We start from the raw sequence: 19456 nt of genomic DNA on the forward strand, positions 1-19456 counted from the left end.
CAGACAAAGAACATTCCTCAAACTCTTACATGTTGGCCCCTCTCATGGGGGGGCTATGCCTCCCCCCTCACAGAGAGAATTATGACCTTGTTTTCTGCTCGGCCGTCACCTAAGGATTTACATCCCTGATAAGCAGGAGTCGTCCCACTATCTGTTTAACGTCTCCCATTACAATGGCCTCACTGTGTTAACTTTCCACATGCATGTAAAGTAGTATATGGCCTGTATTTGTATAGCGCTTTTCTAGTCCTGTCACGGCGAGTGAGATGAGCCGTGTGGAAGAAAAAAAGGAGGATCCAAACGCAGGCACTTGTAAAGGTGTGAGGGTGGTTTAATAAACACAAAATGAAAATAGGCAAACGGCAAAAGGAACAGAAGGCTATCTAAACTGAGAACAACTAAACTAGTGAACACAAACCAGGACATGAAGGAGGATGAGCAGCGGAGAATGACGACAGGTGACAGCAGGGAGAACACACAGACGGAGCAGCAACTAGAATGACAGAAGACACGACTTAAATACACACAGAGAAACACAGGGAGATTACACACAGGTGGGAGTGATTAACGAGACGAGACAAGGGCGGTAAAACTGAACACACTCACATGAGACGCAGACCTTCACAATAAAACAGGAAACAAGAAAACACTACACAAGGACGCAAACACGACACTGAGAGACAGACAGAAAATGACACATGGAACTAGAACTAAACCTGCAATAAACATGAGAACACAAAACCTACGAACTAATCCCTAAACAAGAATAACTGAAACATAGATTCATAAAACCCAACAAAGCACCAGAGAAACAAAGAACAATCCATCATCCAACTCAAAATACTGGGTCAAACTGACCCAGAACCGTCCCTAAGGACCCCGAAGCGCTTTACACATCCAGTCATCCACCCAATCACACGCTGGTGATGGCAGCTACATTGTAGCCACAGCCACCCTGGGGCGCACTGACACATGCATGTAAAGTAGTGACAGGAGTGCTCTTACTATAGTAAAGTGAGAAAGTGATATTACTATAACTAACTATGATTAAATATGTGATTAATACGTGAGAAAAGAAATCTGCCACCACATTTCCACCCTTTGTGATACCACAATTAAGAATTAAAAATAATTAATCAAGAATCACATAAAAACACATGGAGATTTCTTTTCTAACTACTGTACATCAGCACCATTGTGTACTCAAAGAATTCACAACGTGCATCCTCCCTATAGTCAGAAGGAAACAACAAATTCACATTTTATGGTCAACTTCTCTCCATCTGAGTCTCCACCCTTTGTTCAAAGGATGGCAGTTATATCATAAAAGAAAACACACTGTGAGACCATACACAGAATGAAACAGCCTTCGTTTTTCATCTGCAAAGAAAACTTCAACCTTGGTTACATCAAGCTGCTCTTTCATAAGAACCTGTTGTTAAGATAAGGAAGTTTTTAGGTGTGTGATATATTTACCCACTTTATCATTACATCCATCAACCCATGTTTCCCAATTTTTATTAACTGTTTCTGTAAAACAAAACCCTCCTCCCCAGTGTTATTAGGGATTGAGGCACACATGGCTCACCAAACATCACACACACTCCTTTGTGCCATTTGCTTTGCCCTGTCCAGATGTTTGCCATCAAGGACAGTGAGTATGTCTGAACCTGTAGGTAAATTATTACCACAAACATATACTAACACTGATGTTAGTGCTTCTTGAGTTTTAAAGTAAAACCCAAAAGTAGCCATGAGTTTCCACACAGCCAACATATATCAAACACGTCTGAGCTACATTTTACAACAGAATTATAGATCTTTCCTTTCCAACTATGCAGTGTACTGCACTCTTTACTACTGTGGGGCCATCAGCCTGCTTAAAAGGTGTAAACCCTCTCAAGGGCATTTACAATTATCTTTACTGTCCCCACATCAGTGAATGGTGAAACCAAAACAACCACATGTAACTCTGGAAGAACAACCTCCCTCTTTAGGTGCTTCCAGCATGTTTGAGGCCGATCAAAATCCCTCAATAAAATGTGATGAACACAAAATCCTACTTTAGGGTGTCAAACAACATGTCAAAGCTGAGTACACATGTCAAAAGAACTCACAACTATTGTTACTATGTTTACTCAGACAATGAGGGCCTAATGCACTTACGCATCAGGAACTCACATGCTAGATAATCAGTCTAGCTACACTACAAAATGTGCACAAGTTGCTGTAAAACCTGCATGCTATAATTACTCCAGTCACTTTTACTCAGGCTCAGGACTCTAACAGAGTTTGTGATGATCGGAGAGTCATGTAAATGCATTTATAAAATGATAACGTCACACCAACAACCTCCTTAACTTAAAAACATACTAAGCTTTCCAGGGAAAGTGATTGGCTGTTTTAAGCAGGTGTTGTCTGCATTCATTCGCTGATCCCTCTTGGGTGGCACAGAGTCTGCTCTGCAGTCGCTGAGTTGGAGCTTGGCACGCCCTTGTTGGAGGAGGGCGCTCTTTTCACCCCTCACCCTCTCGTTCCAACAGAGCTTTATGGTTATTGCAGTGGTTCTGGAATCTTCTCATGATGACTAGTAGGGCCCCCAAACCACACGACCTTTGACCTCAACCACTGCCTGGGCTGTCAGCTCTGCTATGAATGGTCCCTGCTTCTCACTGGGTCTCTGAAGACTTCTGATTAGCACCCAGTCTCAGTCTGGAGATTCCACCCTTGTGATGATTTCTTCCAGCAGTACTCTGGCTGCTGCACCTGTATCTCCTTACTAGAAGGAAAAGCTTCTAACCATTTGGAAAACATGTCAACCAACATCAAACCACATTTTCCTTTCAGTTCAGTGAAGTTTACGTATAGAACCATCATCAAAACCTTATCTGAACATGGACTTACCCCCTGTAGAGGTTTAATACCTGTACATGAACCGTTAATCCCACAAATCACAGTAAAAGGCCATGGACAAAATCATCATGTAAAACATAGAAAACATTGTTTCATGTTAAACCTGGAATCCCTCCTTTTGACACATGGTCTCTCCCATGAGTCAACTCATCAGAACTAGGAGAATAACAAAAAGGAAAAGGTTAGTTAGACACTTTCTCAGAGAACATCAGGGCTTCTCCTCCGGAGTAACTTCGCTCCAGCCCGGTAACCCTGTGTTAGAGACTAAAATCAGCATTAATGTCATGTTAAGTGTTTCTAACTCTTGGCTGTGCCTGGAGCCTGCATCCACACCACTAGAAACCAAAATCGGTGAGTTAATACAAACTTCACACTTGCAAACAACTGTACACAGCAAAATCTCCAGTGTTAAATTAACACTGGAGAGTGTCTATATGGGTCCACTCCTCTGAGTGTTAAATACAACACTGTTGAGTGTTAAATTAACACTTTTGACAGTGTTATATGTGTAAAAGTAACTTAGTCAGTTTTGAAGATTAACAAAGACTAACACTGAGCAGTGCTGATTTTCTAACACTGGAATATTTCTAACATTTTGAGTTATTTTCCAGTGTTGACTAGGTTACTTTTAAACATATAACACTGTCAAAAGTGTTAATTTAACACTGGAGATTTTGCTGTGTAGGGTCATAGCAGTAAATAAGGCATCCAACAGCACAGACACGAGTGTGCCATGTTGTTAAGAGGTATACTCTAAGGCTACGTTCACTCTGCAGGTCTTAAAGCTCAATTCCGATTCTTTGATCAAATCCGATTTTTTGTATGCTCGTTCACACTACAAATAAAATGCGACAGCAAACGCGCTCAAGTGTGAACGCTCAAAGCGGCCGCATGCGCAAAAGAAGACGTCACACACAACGCGCTCTGTTTAGACCCAGAGCAAACAGTATTGTTTGACTGATGGCCCTTAATATAAAGACTTCGGACTTTACGTTTCCCAATTTTTTGCTTTAAGTTATTTTGTTATTTACATAATAATGTAAATAACCTAATAATGATCCTTATTGCTGTTTTAGAGGAGCGCTGCTTCAAAGGATAGTTGCAGATTTCTGTCAGAACCTGCAGGTTATGCAGTACAAATAAAATGTTCACGTTTCTCCAACGTTGTCTTCCCAACAGTTTCACTGACATCTACACGGGATGGCCAGGAAGCGTTCGCGATGTCTCATCGGGCGCTTCTCCGGCGCCAGAGGCGCTGATAATTGGCGTCTGTCTTGTGTTGGTGACGTAAAAGACGGATTTAATGCGACATGACCATCAAACAGCAGTCGCTTTCTAAAACATCGGATATGTATCGGATTCAGTACCACATACGAAAGTGACCCAGATCGGATTTGAAAATATCGGATTTGTGCCGTTCACACTGTCATAGCATGATTGAATATGGGTCGCATGGGGTCAGAAAAATCGGATTTGATGCGCTTTCGCCTGCAGTGTGAACGTAGCCTAAAACACTTCTTCAGTAGAGACTCAGAGAAGAGAAACACACAGAACTTCTTGCTAGCAAGGGCAGCCTCCAGAACTGAGACTCGCACTGAGAAACTGCCCCGGTCTTTATTTATATGCTTCAGTGTGCAGTTTATTTCCCCAAATCATTAGAAACACTACTGTTGCCGTAATTTTCCCAAATCATGAATCATCCCATGTGTTTAATCAAAACTACGGTAACTTTTCTTAGGTAATGTCACTCGCTTGTTTTAAACACTGTGAGCTCAACAGTTATATGATAATGAGCCCAACATTTGTGGTATTTCCACAGTGCTTTACCTCCATTTTGCACATCTTACATACGGCTTTGCTTTTGTCCGGCTCTTCACTGTCTTCACAGTTCTTAAATCCAAAGTGTTGCCAGACATCTGCCTTTAGTCTCTGTGGCACATTCCCGGGAGTAGCCATGATGGTTCATGCGTCCAGGTCACTTAACTCTCGCGTGACTTCCTCATGTTAACCGCTTGCAAGTTTCATACGCGGCAAACTACATATGTATAAAAAAAATCGATTTCAGGATTTAATGAATCAATATCGTTTTATTCCAGTTAGAATCGATTTTAATCGATGAATCTATTTTTTAAACCCACCCCTAATGTACAACACTGTGAACTGGTTTTGTGTTAGAGTGCTTTAGAAATAAAGTTGGTATGGTAAAAAAAAAAAGATAAAAAACGATGAAAACCCTGAAAACTGTAAGTTTCACACCCAAGCCTCAACTCTTGCGATCCGGTACCAAATGACTCACGGAGCAGTACTGGTCCAGGGCCCGGGGGTTGGGGACATTCTTGTTGCACTTTACTTACCCATACTACAGTAAAGGTGCCGACTGGCTTAGAACACAAGTGTCTTCTGAATACTGGCATTGTTCACCATTTTTCTTCTCAATCCACTTTGAGTTTTGAAATATTAGCTCTCTATATACATAAATATACGTAAATGCGTGCATGTGAGAGTGTTTCATTATTGTGTATGAGAACGTTTCAGTAATAATGTCCCTTACGGCACTTCATACTGATAGTTCTTCCAAATTGCCAACAATGTAGACTTTTCAATATGCTGGACTTGGCCTATGCAAACATAAGGAATCCTTTCAGTTTGGTTGGAGCTAGCGATGGATAGGACTGTTTTGAATGCCCACACTGGGAGATGTTCGAACTTTTTAACCACTCTAACACAAATCCGTACTTTGACTTGGAACATTACTCGGTCTGCAAGACGGTAACAACGAGGCCCAGCCATTCAGCTGACCTGAATCCAAATGAAGAACTGAAAACAACTGCAAAGAAACAAAGGTCAGAGTTCATAGGAGCCCACAAAACCTTCAGGACTGTTTATGTGGAAGAACGGGACAAAATAACACCTGAACAATGCCTGAGGCAGGCAGTGTCTTAAAGCTGTCATCACCAACAAAGAATTTTATTTAAGCTTTTAAATTTCACTAAATATTGGTGACTGTCAAACCTTTGATACCCCGAGCAGCTCAGTAGAAGAATAATGTTGACGCGCTTGCTATTCAAACCTGAGTCAAAGTTTCAATTTAAGACTCCTTTATTTGTTATCAAAATCTTTAAAATCCATCCAAAACAACAGTCATCAAAACATTTAAGGCTTGAGCGTTCAGCAAAAGTCGACTTCCCCCGTCACCCACTCGCTCAAAAATTCCCTCGGTAAGCAAACAGGTGATATAACAATCACTACTCCTACCAACATGACGTGACCAAACGCTACGCCTATCCACCACAGTAAATATGTTTAATATTTTTTACTTCATCATTATTACACATCAGTTATGGACATCAGTCTCTTTGCATGTATTTAATGTTTGTGTTTTCTCGAGTTAATATGTGTTATTTTAGTTTTACATCATGAGGTGAAAAGATGTTCACTGGTGTTTAAAAGTAATAAATCCATCATCTTGATGCGTGCTCAATCATCCAGGTAAGTAAATCCCCAGTTGAAGTAGTTGATTCTGGTCATCTGGACATTTTCAGTGGGAGAAACGTTTCGTCATCATCAGGTGACTCCTTCAGTCTCAGCTGACTGCAGGTTTCAATCTTATAAACAGGACATTTGCACAGTGACTGAAACCAGCCCACTGAAGGAACAATGGGCTGGGAGGTCAGTTTCACAGTGTTGGAAGGTTACTTTTAAAACGTATTCCACTACAGATTACAGAATACATGCCCCGAAATGTATTTTGTAACGTATTCCATTACGTTACTCAATGAGAGTAACGTATTCTGAATACTTTGGATTACTTCATATATTATTGTGCTTTTTACAACTACACAAACGTCCTATTACTGTGTGATTTATTACTGTTACTGAAGGTTACTCTCCACACCAACACCAGCCACATGTTTAAATCTTAATATAAATGAGTAACAGTAGGTGGACATTAGGTAAGGCTGCAGCGATCTCGTAAACAAAACTATTCGCACGTATATAAAACAGGTCCGCGGCTCTGAACCGTGGTAAAGGGACCTCTGGCTGATACGTCGGGTTCGTGTCGGACTTGTAGCTGAAAACTAGCTTTACTTTGTTGTCTGGGTCGACTTTGCTACATGCTTCCAGCTCCCGTTTCTAATCAGTGACAGCTCGTACTTTTCCTTTTTCTCCCTCCTCGCTCACAGACACATAACGGGTATGACAGTCCATTCTCCCTGCAGCACGGACTACACTGCCCATCAGGCTGCATGCTTTAGGGCGATGCCTGTAACACTGCCTGTTAATAATAATTTTTTTGAACAATAATTTTTAAAATATTTCTTCGCGTCATAACGTGGGCCGGAAGTAGAGGTGACATGGGCCGTGAGATTGAGACACAGACATTACAGCCTCTTAATGTGTGTTTTGTTTGGAATTACCAAAAATAAAGAGGGCATAACCTAACATATGAAACAGGAAAAGAATTTATTTCAACAAAGTAACTGTATTCTGAATGCCACCTTTTTAAACAGTAACTGTAACGGAATACAGTTACTCATATTTTGTATTTTAAGTACATAACGCCAGTACATGTATTCCGTTACTCCCAACGCTAGGATCATTAATATGCAAATTCTCATGACCACTGATCAAAGCCCACTGATCTATGGTCATGAGTCCCAGTCACAGAGAGTTGGGGAACAGCTGCAATCACAGCATTGTAAGATGGTGACAGATGTACCCTTAGGCCCCTCCTCCATTCAGAGATGGTCTTTCCCTTTTCAAGTAAATGGCCTCCTTCACTCGGTACATGTCACCTTTTAGATATTAATTTTCACCCAGGTGTCATCCACATACCTGAACCAATGGGTTGGTAGTGTTCCAGGGTAGGATAGCAAAGCCCTCTTTTCCACTTCTTCCATGTACAAATTGGCCACGATGGGTGAAACTGGGGAACCCATGGCACCCATGTTTCTGCCTGTAGAACTGACCCTTGTATGTGAAGTAGGTGGAGTTAAGAAACCGTTCCAAAAGCAAACACACTTGGTCGATGCTGAGAGTGGTCCTGTCACTACATCCAGAGGAATAGAATCAACCTTTTGGGATTTACTTACCTGGATGACTGAGCATGCATCAATAAATTGTAATCCACTGTGGCTGTTTTTCATTTGGCACCCACATTTGTTTTCCTCTCCTTAACTAGATGGAGCAGATTCTACAATGATTCGTTCATCATAGCCATACAGTTTGGCATTGCACACAGTGGATATGCCTTTAGTTTAACGACCAGAGAAGCAGAAATTGATCCCTACTTGAAGTATTGGGGTGAAGAAGATGGACTGGAGACTTCAAAGACTCCAACATGCATTCTCTTCAACGAACATGAAGAATTTTTGGATTTTGGATATGGAGCCAAAAGAGCATATCTCAGAATGCAAGGACAAGAAGCAAAGAGAAACTACTTCTTTGAAAATTTCACACTGACCCTCGACAGCAAAGTACGTAAAAATGTTTAAACTTAAATGTTCCATACATACTGATTTTTAAATTACACAGCTTGTAATGTGAAGAACATGAATTAATGTGCAGGTAAAGAATCTGCTTCACTATGTCTTAAAAAAGTTCTGCTGAAGTCGTTTAATCCAGACAGAGTCTGTTAGTGAGTGGAGCTGAAATGACAGACAGGCAGCTGAAAGTTGCAAAGTCCTGGCAAAGAATAAAAGTAATGTTTTCAAAATTATACATTTCTATACATTAGAAATCAGATGACGTGAACCCGAACTGTACAGTGATCACTGATTAAAGATCCTGTTAATAGTTCATTAATATTTAAACATCTGTTTGTGGAGATTAAATTTAACTGGACCAGAAAATAAAACATACTCATGAGGAGGCTCTAACAGCTGTCTCAGTGTCATGAACGCTGGAGAGGCCTCAAACGCAGGACTCAAGGTTATCACAGTTACAGTAGGTGTGCGTTTACTTGCATCCATTTTTCACTAAGTCTTCACTGAACAGTCGCTCACAGGTAATCAGGCTCACAGCAGTCCAAGGGAGGAGAAACCAGGGAGGTCTGCACAAGGGAGAGGGGGAACATAGACATGAATAACAAGAGCAAAAGTAGTCACAAAGCCTGGCGCACAAACTACAGAGTGAAGCAAAGACTGCAGGCCAGTCAATGCACTAAGTGGTGGTAACTTGAAGAGCTCACAGGTGAGTTGGTGGTACGCAGGTGTGGAGCCAAAGCCAGGAATGCATAATGAATACCAGCTCAGCACAGAGAAAGGCAGAATTGGGAGAGAGTAGAGGGTGAGAGAGGGGTGGGGATGGTGGGGTAGAGAACAAACCTTAAGAGAAGATAACTTTATTGTCATTGCACAGTCATACATAGTACAGTAGTACAATGAAATTGGAAAACTGTCCTACGTCGGCACTAACACAACACGATACGACACATCACAACGCAACACAAACAACACAGTATAATAACTTAGTAATAAAAAAGAATAAGTGTATGTGTATTGCACACTGTTATTATTGCACATTAATTATTATTGCACCTTGTTATAAATATAAATATTATTATTATTACTGTTTTTACCGTTGTTAAGGGCGTAGTGGGAGACCATGACACTCAGAGTGTGAACTGATGGAACAGAGTGTTTCCTCCGTTCTGTTGTTCATATTGGGAAAACTTTAGTAAAACAGTTTCTGCTTGGAGCAGCTTTAAAACTGTAATAGTGTAATATGAATGAAACTAATATTGATAACTGTTTGCATATTGTGTGTGTGTGTGTGTGTGTGTGTGTGTGTGTGTGTGTGTGTGTGTGTGTGTGTGTGTGTGTGTATAAGCTCCACTGCTGGATAATCAGTCTCCTGACAAACGATGAGGAATTTTGTGTCACGTAGACCTGCAGCGTTTTCGTATTTCATATTTAGTGGGAACTCAAAGAAAAGTTACGTCCAGGTGACGCATGCTGAACAAACGTGTGAAACAAACTCAGCAGAATAGTGTAACATTGCATCACGGTGGGATTATAAAATGAACATAATGTATAGGAGAATGAAAGGAAAATGTTGTTGAGCTTGTAACTGCATTTGTGCCTGCAAAAGTAACAGTTTTGTACAAGACGTGCTTGAGATGTTCCAGAGATAAGGGGGAAGAGAGCAATGACAGGAAACACTTGGAGCGGAGACGTTGAAAGTGTCTCTTAAAGTGTGTTAAAGGTTGTCAAAAGTGTTGCTTACACACATAAAGAACATTGAGATTAAGTACATATGAAAGATAGAGCCCAGAACATGATATTTTGAACCAAGTTTGAATAATTAAGAGAACAATTGATGAACATATTAGATTATTGAGCCGTAGCAGGGAGAGGCGTTTTGTTTTCTGCCCTTTACAGGAGAAGATTCCAGAACCAGAGCAAAACCACGGAGGGGTTGGCGAGAATCCAGGAAAAACCACGAGAACGGGGAATTCAAAAGAAGCACAGAGCACAGAGAAACCTCTCTGAAAATTTGTTGTTTAAAAGCTTGTTACACAGAGGTTATAGGGTGAGCACAAAGTAATGGAGAGTAATGGGAGGATTAGCTTTAGTAATAGTTTGTAGGATTTCTATGTAAATTGCTCAAACCCCGTTACAGGGGGCGAAGAACCCAGGAGTACATTTTTAAAAGAGGAAACGGGCTAACCAATAGAGACTGTTTCCAAAGATTGACAAAAGTGATGTAGGACCTTTTACCAGAAAAAGCTAATCACCCTAATACCCTACCTCCTATATTAAGGAGGAGGTAGGGTACTTATGTAGACAAATTGTTTTTAAAACAAGTTTCTTACACGTATGTTAAATTATTTTATTTAAAAGCTGTAAATGTGTGTTAGGATCACCTGTTCCCATCACACTGGTTTGATCAGCTGTAGATTTAAAGAAGGCTAGGTGGTTTCACTGACACAGAGCTTAACATGAGATAAACATGAGAACTGCCATGTTAAATGTTGGTTTAGTTTGATTTAAGGAAGTCTGTTAGAAACACATTTCCACCTTAAAACTTGTCTGAATGTCTGATGCTGATCTCCAGAAGCTGAACAGGAGTAAAACCATTAAAGCTGCAAACGGGAAGTCCATGCAGGCACTGAAGGTGTTCACAGAAGCTCTGAGATACCTGAAGGACGACGCTCTGAGAACCATCACAGAGAGCACATCAGGGAGGATGTTCACAGCCTCTGACTTCACCTGGGTGCTGACTGTACCTGTCATCTGGGATCCTTCAGCAAAGCAGTTCATGAAAGAAGCTGCAACTCGGGTAACCCTGATACTATAAAGAGGTCTGAAAGTTAATTACAGGTTTCCTCATGTGGGAGGACTGATGTTTCTTTTACTGTCAGGCTGGTATTGTGACCAAAGGAGAGGACAACAGACTGTTGATATCATCAGAGGCTCAGGCAGCCTCAGTGTGGTGCATGAAGCTCCCAGCTGATGGATTCATAGCAGAAAGTCATGGTGCAGTCACACTAGAGCAGACTCCAGGAAAAAAACACATGGTTGTGAATTGTAAAGGTAATTTATGTGGCACTGTTCAACCTCTATAAAGCTTTACACATAATTTAAAATCATGATCCACACACTTCATGTTTTAGTCACACTACAACACTGAATGTCTTGATGCATGCAGTCATCCAGGTAAGTAAATCTCCAAAAGTTGATTCTGTTCATCTGGACGTTTCAGTGGGAGAAACGTTTCGCCATCATCAGGTGACGTCTTCAGTCTCAGCTGACTGCAGGTCTCAATCTTATAAACAGGACATTTGCATAATGACTGAAACCAGCCCACTGAAGGAACAATGGGCTGGGAGGTCAAAGCCATTGGTTCAGCTATGTGGATGACACCTGGGTGAAAATCAAATCTCAGGATGTACCACAGTTCACGGATCACATTAACTCGGTGGACCGACACATCAAATTCACCAGGGAGGATATGAAAAGTGGCAGGTTAGCCTTCTGTGAGATTTCCATCAGTAATGGGGGACATCTAAAAGTTGACGTGTACCGTAAACCTACACATACGGATCAGTATCTAAGGTTTGACTCTCATCATCCACTGGAGCACAAACTGGGTGTCACAGCAGCCAGGGAGGCAGAAGAACATCAAGAAGGCCCTGAGTAAATGTGGTTATCCCAGCTGGACTTTTGTCAGAGCTGGGGAGGCTCCTAAAGAAAGCTCCAGCTGATCCAGGAGAGAAGGACAACCGCTGCCCAAACAAAAACCTGTAGTGATCCCGTACATGTCAGGAGTATCGGAGCAGCTGAGACGCATTTTTTCTAAACACCGCGTCTCTGTGGCTTTTAAACCCCAAAACACGCTGCGCCAAAAACTGGTCCACCCCAAGGATCGGGTCCCCGACACAAACAGAGTAACATAGTGTACGCTGCTAAGTGCCAGGAGGATTGGCAGGATTTATACATCGGGGGAACCAAACAACCTCTGGCTAAGCGGACGGCACAACACAGCAGAGCCACCTCGTCAGGCCAGGACTCTGCAGTCTATTCACACCTACAGGCCAGTGGACACTCTTTCAATGATGAGGATGTAACATCCTGGACAGGGAGGAACGCTGGTTTCAGGGCGGAGTCAAGGAGGCCATTTACGAGAAAAGGGGAAGTTGATGCGTAGGAAGCTAGCACCATTCAATGAACAGTGGGCTGAGAGGTCAGTTTATTGATCATTAATATCCAAATTCTCATGACCACTGATCAAAGACCATGAGTCCCATTCACAGAGAGTTGAGGAATGGCTGCAATCACAGCATTGTAAGATGGAGACAGATGGACACTTAGGCCCCTCCTCGATTCAGAGATGGTCTTTCCCTTTTAAGTAAATGGCCTCCTCCTAAACGGTTGTCCTTCTCTCCTGGATCAGCTGGAGCTTTCTTTAGGAGCCTCCCCAGCTCTGACAAAAGTCCAGCTGGGATAGCCACATTTACTCAGGGCCTTCTTGATGTTCTTCTGCCTCCCTGGCTGCTGTGACACCCAGTTTGTGCTCCAGTGGATGATGAGAGTCAAACCTTAGATACTGATCCGTATGTGTAGGTTTACGGTACACGTCAGCTTTTAGATGTCCCCCATTACTGATGGAAATCTCACAGTCTAAGAAGGCTAACCTGCCACTGTTCATATCCTCCCTGGTGAATTTGATGTGTCGGTCCACCGAGTTAATGTGATCCGTGAAATGTGGAACGTCCTGAGATTTGATTGTCACCCAGGTGTCATCCACATACCTGAACTAATGGCTTGGTAGTGTTCCAGGGTAGGATAGCAAAGCCCTCTTTTCCACTTCTTCCATGTACAAATTGGCCACGATGGGTGAAACTGGGGAGCCCATGGCACACCCATGTTTCTGCCTGTAGCACTGACCCTTGTATGTGAAGTAGGTGGAATGAAGACACAGTTCAAACACACTTGGTCGATGCTGAGAGTGGTCCTGTTTCCATTTTCATCACTGAGCAGTGAAAAAATTTTCTCATGATAGTCTTTCTGGTTCTTTCTGGATAATATTGTTGTCATCACTAAGTGATGTGAGTGCCTTCCTCTCCTCCATGGTGATGTTGGATGCTGGGGGCTTTGCATTGCTGAGACAGGCCGAAACCTTTGTCCGTAGTTGCTCTGCTTCCACTTCTGCAATATTGTTGTTACGAATTGCTCTTTCTGTGGCTGTGATCAGCTCCACTAGCGGGATTTGTCTCAGTGTGGCAGCAAAGGATGTTTTTCTCTGTTTGGGTGAGCTGTCTGTCAGACGGATTCTTCACTTACTTGTCCACATCCTCGGTGTCGCATTCTTGTCTCTTCTGGCCACTGAGGACACTCTCCGTATTTTACTGTGGTTTCTAATGTACAACAAGTAAGTCAAACTTCCTTTTTAAGAGTATTCTCATCTAAAAGCATTGTCAGTCTCTGTCGGATCCGCTCATCTTGATATTTTAGTACATAGATGGTAAAATTTGTTTGTCTCACTCACTCGTTGAGCAGCCAATGCTGTGCCTTCTGGATGGTTTTTGTTGCCCAGAAGCTCTTAACTGAAGAGCTCATTTGCATATTTTTAGTGTTTATAAGGTTGGGAAAACCTGCAGTCAGCTAACTCTGAAGAAGTCACTTGGATGAGTGATGGAACATTTCTCCCACTGAAAATACTACATCCAGATGAACAGAATCAACCTTTTGGGATTTACTTACCTGGATGATTGAGCATGCATCAGGACATTTGGTTAATATTGTGTTGACATTGTTAATCACCACTGTGCAGGTGGAACCATCGACATCACAGTTCATGAAGTCCTGGATGGAGGAGCCCTGAAGGAGCTGCACAAGGCCTCAGGAAATGATTTGGGGGGACAAAGTGTGGACAGGAAATTCAAAAAGTTCCTCAGACAAATCTTCAGTGATGGTGTCTGGGATGAATATGAGAGAAATTATCCCAGTGAGGTTCAAAGGATAATGTATGAGTTCACACTTTATAAAAGAAAAGATGGTGATGTGGAAATCAGCTGCCCATATAATCTGGGAACACTGGCTTATAAAAGACAGGAAATAGAAAAGTTCTTTGAATCAGTCCGAGGTGCTTCCTGGCATGAAGGAGACATCAAAATCTCCAAAGAGAGACTGAGGTCTTTCTTTGCTGAGAGTCTGAAGGGCATCACTGACAGTCTCAGAGAAATCCTGAAGAAACATCTACACATCGAGTACATTCTGTTAGTGGGGGGCTACGCTGGAAGCCAGATTCTACAGCAACATGTTATTGATCAGTTTGGTGATCAGTGTAAAGTCCTGTGTCCTTGTATGCCTCAGAATGTGATCCTGAGGGGAGCTGTGATGCTTGGAAGAAACCCAGCAGTGGTGGCATCTCGAAAATCTGCCTTTACGTACGGGTTTGCTGTAGCTGACAGTTTCCAACACAGAGCAGATGAGGAATTCAGAGTTTATGGGGAACAGGTTTCTTGTAATATTTTCAGGAAACTGGTGGAAGAAGGTGAAGATGTGGGCTGGGATGAAACCAGAGAGGTCATGTTAAATCCATCCGAAGCAAATCAAACAAGCATGAAAATCAGTCTTTATCGTACAGAGAGGAAAAATCCAAAGTATGTGGATGAGGTGGGAGTGGAAAAAATCGGTTCGCTCATTGTTGAGATGCCTGATATTTCAGGAGGAATCAGTCGGAAAGTCAAACTACAGCTCGGGTTTGGCTTCACAGAGATGGCATTCACAGCCACTGATTCTGTTTCTGGGACTAGAGCATCAGTAATGATCGACTTCATGACCAGATAATGAAAATGTTTTAGAAACATCCAGAATGCAGCAGCTTCCTCTGCTATTTCCATGTTTATCAGGATATTTGATTTCTTTGGGATTAGAAACTTTTTACAACCGCATGTCATAAATATGAGAATTTAGTTGTTTTGAGGACCTGTGTAGTATTACAGAGTTGATTTGTTTGCAGTGGTTCTTGTAACATTAGGTGTTTGGTTCCTGTGTGTTCTGTGTTCCAGCGATGACTCTGAGTTTGGTTCTTGTACATTGCTACTGTCAGTCCTGTTTCTGTGTTCTTCTGTCCCTGACTGACTTCTTCATTGGTTTAATGTAGGTCTGTTTTTTCCCTGTTTTACTTTGTAGGTCAGTTACCTGTTGTTTCCTGTGTGAGCTTTATGGGCTCAAATTGTGGTCATAAATATTTTGTACTTGTGTACTATGTGTAAAAAGAATTTGTGTGTGCGTAAAAAAGATTTGTGTGTGGACTTAGCCAAAAAATACGTGTGAACCTCTGCACTCAAGTTACAAGAACGAATTTTGACCCTATTTTTCTTCCTTTCATCTGATTGGTTAATGTCATTATCAGTCACAAATTTAACTATCCAATCAGAGAACAGATTGGTTTGGCTATTGGAGGGGTGATTTATGGAGCTTCAGGTCCTTGAGGGAACAGAGAAAACAGTCTGTGGTGGTCCGAGTTTTATGTTTTTTGTGTCACAGGTTTATGTGCTTAATACAGGGACCTCCAGAGCCTTTTCAATGGGGGGGGGGGGGGGTCGGGACAGTGTTGTGGAAATGACAGTCTTCACCAGGGCTGTGCAGAGAGGTTTAAAGGGGCGGGTGCTCAAAGTTAAAAAGGGGCACATTGAACCAGGCTGAATAACAACAACACACATTCATCAAGAATCTAATATAGGCAACAAGGCAAAGCAAACGTAGCCGATGTTTTACCTGATGGGTGCAATGTTGCTGTTGAGGGGTTGCTGTGGATAGTGCTGGAGGGCAGGGCTGTGTTGATCTGAGACTGTAGACATTAAAAAGTCCATAGGAGAGATGGTAGCTGATTAAACAAGTATCATGAGATAATAACAAAATGCAAAGATTGGTGACAGCGCTTAGGCTCTGCCTGTGAATCACTCTTTGCTTCTCTTCTTCCTTCCATCCCATCATTTCATATATCACTCTCCACTTGCTGTCTATCTGAGAACAAGGCACAACTTGCTATTGCAATAAACTATAATTTAATTATCCACACCTAACAACTCTTGCACTTAATCTATAATAAAATGATGAGAGAAAAATGTTATAGCACTGCCTTTAGTAGCCTCACACAGCTCCTGCTGTTTCCTCCTCATGTCCTTACCAGGCATGTCTGGACAATGTTATATCATGAGTAATAATTGTGTGGATGCCCTCAAGGCATCCACACTATTGAGTTCCTGTTTCTCTTTATTCTTTATTATTCCTGTCGCTTCCGTACGTTTTTTGAGTTCGAACTACTTCCTCAGTTTTCAGCCGATTTTCTCAGTTCAAACTCTAAACTGTTCTGCTCTTTCTGCTAATGCCGGCTATATCTTTTGGTGTTTATTACTATTATACTTTTTAAAATATTACACTTTTTTCCTTTAATTTGTCCCATTGAAATGAATGGAAAACTTCAGAAATTCTGCTAAAACTTTCTTGTCTTTGAAACTTAACTACTGCCTCATACTTTCACCTAGAAACTCCATTCAAACTTTAAAACGTTCTCAAATGATTGGGCTATTCCTGTATGATTCAGCTTTTTCACATCTTCTACCGTTTTTATCTTATCCCTCTTTGAGTTTTCAGTTGCAAAATTGTGATTTTTCAGAAAATACATGCGTTGCTATGGTTGCTATGCAATTAACTCAAGAGTGCACACTCGTCCGTTCTGAATTTTCTCTTCATGTCTTAACAACTTCTTGCTACTCGCTCAATTTTCACTCAACTTCCACAAATTATACATCAAAACATAGGTATTTTTGCTGGCTTTAAGACAGTGTCACTATAATTATTGTGAGAGTTACGGTTTTTTCACAATTTGCCTCGAAGTGACACATGGTCTAAAAACTCCCCATTCAAAGTCTATGGGGAGGTTGTGAAACTCAGATCTGAAATACTGAAACTGAAGGCATTTTCAAATCGTCATATCTCCTTAACGAAGCAAAGTTAAGACATGAGGCTTGTCCCCGTATATCTTCAGACACTCCTGATGCTCACAATTCAAGAATTTTTTTCTCACCTATTACCGTTCTGAGATGAGTTAGACTTGTTTGAGGGTAGGAAATTTGTCCCTCGCTCAGATTTCATCAGATTTCAAATTCTGGAAATGAGCCACTTTTTTCTCTCATCATAACTATTTGATGGATTTCCACAGAGCTCTGAAAATTTCCATGACTGTTCACCAAAGCTTTCTGTTTCTTATGGTGAAAGAATTATTTTGATGCTCCATATAGATTTAGAGTTACCAAAGGTTGTTTGAGAGCAAGTCAAGGCAGTTTTTGCTTCGCCTCTACTCAGTTACAGTGTATTACAAGTCATATATCTTTAATAATTTATATTTTATCTCTGAATTATGAAGACCTGAAGATTCCCCCATCTCTTCTGAACAAAACAATGTCTGAATGACCGTTCTAGCCTCTACGGTTAGGAAATTATGGCCATTTGTTCGAGGGGAGTCCTGAATGTCAGAAATACACTGAAGAAAACTCACACCTCTCTCTGTGTCTGTGTGTGTAAGGGCTGACTACAGCAGGTGCAGCTAATTTAACTGACCTACATATACCAAGCCCAGACTCTCAACAGCTCCTGTTCCCTTTACTGTCTGTGTATGTGTGTCTGTGTATCAATATTTCTCCTATGTTTAGGTATTACTCCTCAATCATAGTACTTCTGCTAAATCATAGTATTTTTGCAAAATCATGGTATTTGTGCAAAATCATGGTTTTGAGGCCAAATCCTAATATTTCTGTTATTTTATAATATATGTGCTGAATATATTATATGTGCCAAATCATAGTATTTATCACAAATTATAGTATTTATGCCAAATTACAGTATTTCTGCTAAAAAGCAGAAATAGTCCTTTTTAGCAGGAACTTCTGCCAAAAGACAGTATTTATGTTAAAACATAGTATTTCTGCTAAATCAGAGTATTCCTGCCAAATCATAGTATTTGTACTGAAACATAGTACTTCTGCCCAATCATAGTATTTGTACTAAATGATAGTACTTGTGCCAAAGCATCGTATTTGTATGGAGTCGTAGTATTTCTGCTAAATAATGGTATTTCAATCAAATCTTAGTAGTTGTTGTTAAAACGCAGTATTATTGCCAAATCATAGTATTTGTACCCAATCATAGTATTTCTGCTAAATCATAGCATTTGTGCCAAATTATGGTATTTGTGCAAAAACATAGTATCTCTGCAAAACCATAGTATATCTCTTATGTTATATTATTACTACGAAGGCATAGTATTTCTGCCAAATCATAGTAATTGTACTAAATCATAGTAATTGTGCCAAATCATAGTATTTGTTGCACATCATAGTATTGGAACCAAAACATAGTATTTGTCCCAAACTATCGTATTTTTATGGAGTAATAGTATTTCTTCTAAATCATAGTATTTCAATCAAATCTCAGTAGTTGTGTTAAAATGCAGTATTATTGCCAAATCATAGTATTTGTACCCAATCATAGTATTTTTGCCAAATCGTGGTATTTGTGCCCAATTAATAATTCTGTTATGTTGTAGTATTACTACTAAGTCGTAGAATATCTGTTATGTTATAGAGTATCTGCGCAATATAGTATGTGTGCCAAATCGTAGTATTTTATACCAAATCACAGTATTTTTGCTAAAACATAGTATTTCTGCCATATTGTGGTATTTGTGCAAGAACATTGAACTGTTATGTTATAGTATTACTACTAAGTCATAGTATTTCTGCGTTGTTATAGTATTTGTGCTAAAACATAGTATCTCTGCCAAGTCATAGAATTACTGCAATTTCATAGTTTTTTTTAGGAAATCTGTTATGTTATAGTATTACTACTAAGTCATAGTATTTCTGCCAAATCATAGTATTTGTACTGAAACATAGTACTTCTGCCCAATCATAGTATTTGTACTAAATGATAGTACTTGTGCCAAATCATAGTATTTGTGCCAAAGCATCGTATTTGTATGGAGTCATAGTATTTCTTCTAAATCATGGTATTTCAATCAAATCTCAGTA

General features: G+C 40.7%; 1 protein-coding gene across 1 annotated transcript in view; it reads left to right on the top strand.

Annotated features, from left to right (window-relative positions):
• Window positions 1-16026, top strand: part of LOC120742175 — a 28669-nt gene extending 12643 nt beyond the window's left edge. Inside the window, exons 16-19 of the mRNA XM_040045318.1 lie at window positions 8096-8390; window positions 10972-11196; window positions 11279-11450; window positions 14191-16026. Coding sequence (XP_039901252.1) covers window positions 8096-8390; window positions 10972-11196; window positions 11279-11450; window positions 14191-15209 — 1711 coding nt within the window. The 3' untranslated portion in view covers window positions 15210-16026. The remainder of the gene's footprint in view (window positions 1-8095; window positions 8391-10971; window positions 11197-11278; window positions 11451-14190) is intronic.
• Window positions 16027-19456: the final 3430 nt, after the last annotated feature.

Source organism: Simochromis diagramma, unplaced genomic scaffold (assembly GCF_900408965.1).
Source record: "Simochromis diagramma unplaced genomic scaffold, fSimDia1.1 OVJJ01000055.1, whole genome shotgun sequence".
Classification (NCBI taxonomy): Eukaryota; Metazoa; Chordata; class Actinopteri; order Cichliformes; family Cichlidae; genus Simochromis; species Simochromis diagramma.